The sequence below is a fragment of the Sorex araneus genome, chromosome X, assembly GCF_027595985.1.
Source record: "Sorex araneus isolate mSorAra2 chromosome X, mSorAra2.pri, whole genome shotgun sequence".
NCBI classification, from domain to species: Eukaryota; Metazoa; Chordata; class Mammalia; order Eulipotyphla; family Soricidae; genus Sorex; species Sorex araneus.
The window spans coordinates 87,296,572-87,299,815 of record NC_073313.1 but is presented as its reverse complement, the minus strand read 5'-3'; the positions used below and the strand labels follow the sequence as shown (position 1 = coordinate 87,299,815).

Here is a 3,244-nt window from a genome sequence, read left to right as displayed (position 1 = left end):
TGAAAGTCTGAGATCAAGGTGTGGCAAGTCGATTCCCACTCTGAAGCAGCAAGGAAAGAATCCTTTCTTTCCTCTTCCGTAATTCTCTAGTGGTTGTCAGCAATTCTTGAAGGCTTTGACTTTGGAGCTGTATTGTTCTATTCTCTGTGTCTCTCCTTATATGCCTGTCTTTTTTTACGGTGAAAAAAAAAATCATATTTAGGATTAACCAGCTGGTCTATTTATATGATCACATTTTTGTTGGAAACATGCAAAGGCGGAATAGTCAGGAGCCAGCCGAACATGTGCCTTCTCCTCTCCATCAGGTCTAATTAGGGTGTTGACCTTGGTCGCATCAATGTCATAGAGCTTCCCGGCCTGTTTATTCTGATGCCTGTTGAGCTTAACTTCCTCAATGAACACAAGTGTCTTATCTTCTGTCTTCTTCCTGGCTGACTCAGTGGTCAGAGGGAACTTGATAATGGCATAATGGTCAAACTTGTTCCTTCTGGGGGTGCTCTTCCGAGGATATTTGGGCTGCCTTCTCAAGCTGCAGTGTTTAGGGTCTTTAGAAGGAGGGGGATATGCCTCGTTTTTGTAGTTGTGAACGCTGTTCAGCACTGCTTTCTTGGCCTTTGGCTTTGCCTTCAGCTTTGGGAAGGGCAGCCTCTTGGCTTTCCGTGTCATCTTTGTAAAAAGACTTATGGGAATCTTTTTTCTGTATCCTTCTCTTCTCTCCACCACAGCTGAAAATTTTGGCAGTTTGGCGTCTCCTCAGAGCTGTGGTGGTGGAATAGGGTGATAGGCATGACAGCAGCTGTTGGGGTGATAGTGTAGCTGATGAGGCTTCGGCAGGGTGAGGACTTGGCCTGCTCCCGAGGGTGCCCCAGCATTCTGAGCTGGGTACCAGTGCATCCAAGAAATTTTGCCGCTTGAGATTTAATCATGAGTCTGTAAAACTGGAACATCGACTTCAGTTCTCAATTTTTGAGGAGTGTTCTTTTGTTTTCCAAAAAGATTGAAACAGTGGACATTCCCACCAGCAGAGGTTGAGGGTTCTTTTCCCCCTATATCTGCTCCAACACTGGTTGTTTTTTTGTTGTTGTTGTTTTTATTAGTGAATCACCGTGAGGTAGTTAGAGGTTTACAAACTTTCGTGTTTGAGTTTCAGTCATACAATGATCAAGTACTCATCCTTCCAATACTGGTTGTTTTTGTTTACTTTTCGTCTTTGACATTTCTGGTGTTTGGGGTCCTAAAGCAAAAGTGCCTCCACAAGAGGTGTGATCTTTGGCACAAAGCTGTGTGTGTGCGACTGAAGGATGTGTTTCTGATCCCCTCCCCCCGGGGACATGTGTATGAGCACCAAAGCAGCTTCGCAGGTCAGCATTCCAATCAGAAAGGGTGCGAGTGCCACAACTCAAGACTGTGGTCCCTGGCACCCATGTGTGCAAGCACCATAGACTAACAGAAGGGTCACCTCCAGGAAGCAGCAAAGCTTAATGAGCAAGCACTGCACCGAAGGGGAAGTCTCATCTTGTCTCCTTCAGCTTCTTATGGCTTGAGGCATTCTGGGGTTGTATTATTTTCTTGTCTATGTGATCACCCTTTGTCTTCCTTTTCTTAGGACAGTTATCATTGAATTGGTCCCTGTGGATCATCTAGGATGATAGCCGTTTTAGATTCTTAGTTACATTTGTAAACGTTACATCTGCAAAGGTGACATTCACCAGTTCCACTGGCTAAAGATGTGGACTTGTCCTTGGAAGAGGGGGGAGACACCACTGATCCCACTGTACCCCACTACCTCCATGCCCATCCCTGCGGGTGAAACTGAAAGGTCATAAACTTTCTGTCAATTTCACCTCCAAATATCTCTCAAATCTGTACACTTCTCTGTCGTCTCATCCTCATTTAGACCCCACGATTTCTTACACTTCGTTCACCATAGCAACCAGCATAGTCACTGTAATCGAAAAATCTGTGGTTTTCCATGACTCGTAGGATCAAGATCCTAATTATGACTCTGGTCCAAAAATCTCTGCCTACTCTAACTCACAGTCACCTCTTGCCTCTCGCCCACTTCCAATCACAGAATCTTGGCAATACTCTTCCCTCCTTTTGAAAAACTCTCTGACTTCTCCCAGCTAATGCCCATCATCTATGAACTCAACTCTAATGTCAAATAACTCCCCTTCAAGAGCTGCTTTTTACTGTTCCAGACTGGCTGAGATTGCCCTTTAATTGCATCTCTCATAGTTTGCAATTAGACTCGTGCTGAATTAATATCTCTCTCTGCCCTGCCTTCAATTACATTGAACTCCATGACAACAAGGGTTGATTTAATCATTGTCTTTAGCACCTAGTCAGTGTCTGACATAGTGGGTATTTGATTATGATTTGAATAAATATATGAATCAATTAACCTGAACAGCTGAGGTCTAATCCCTCAAGTTCCTCTTCTATAATATAAGAGAAATAACAGCTTTATCACAAAAATAAAAATAGCAATGAGATGATTAGAAACAAATGGGCATGATAAATCGGGGAGATACCTTATGAATTTAAGATACCATTATGATCCTGACTGATATAGCCAGACTTTTCGGCCAAAGAAATGATAGTAGAGATGAGCAAGGAAACCTGAGGTCTGCATTCCTCTGGACAAGAGGTTCTGTGGCTCTGCTGTGCAGGATAAAATTACAAGGACACTCAACTCCCTGCATCAGGCTTGAAGCTCATAACTTATCACCCTCTGGAATCAAGGAGAAAATACCATCCTTCTCAGGTGTAAATATTGCCTAGAGTCACTAGGGCATTTAGGGTTTTGATTGTCTTCCTTTAAAGTATCCTCCAGGTGCAAACTGAGGATAGGGTGACAGCATCCTGTGTTGGATCCATCTCTACTGCTGCTTCCCGTGAGGTGATCCATCAGCCATGGCACTGGCTTAAAGCACTGCCCAGCTGACAAATGACTTTGAAGCGTGCCTCTTGGCTGTTCATTCATTCTCTTCCTTGCCTTCTTGGCTTTCACTGCTAACAGGCGGGGAGGGTATCTCCGCCTTTCTCCAACTTCTCTAGCACGTCTATCTAAAAGGTATCCCTGGAGGCTTGACATTCCAGGTCTTCAGTTTCTTATATTTGATTTCCCCAGACCCCATCAAGTCATAATCTCCTTTCCTGCAGGGAAGGAGCACTTCCACCTCTTCCTCCATATCCTCTTAGCTCCTTGCATTTGGGTCAAGAGACCTAAAAAGGCCAGTTC

General features: G+C 44.2%; 1 protein-coding gene across 1 annotated transcript; it reads right to left on the bottom strand.

Annotated features, from left to right (window-relative positions):
* Positions 1 to 204: 204 nt before the first annotated feature.
* On the bottom strand, positions 205 to 666 carry LOC101557786 (60S ribosomal protein L23a-like). The gene has a single exon (XM_055121119.1). It carries the CDS (start codon positions 664 to 666, stop codon positions 205 to 207), a length of 462 nt encoding a protein of 153 aa, XP_054977094.1.
* Between the last annotated feature and the right edge of the window lie 2,578 nt (positions 667 to 3,244).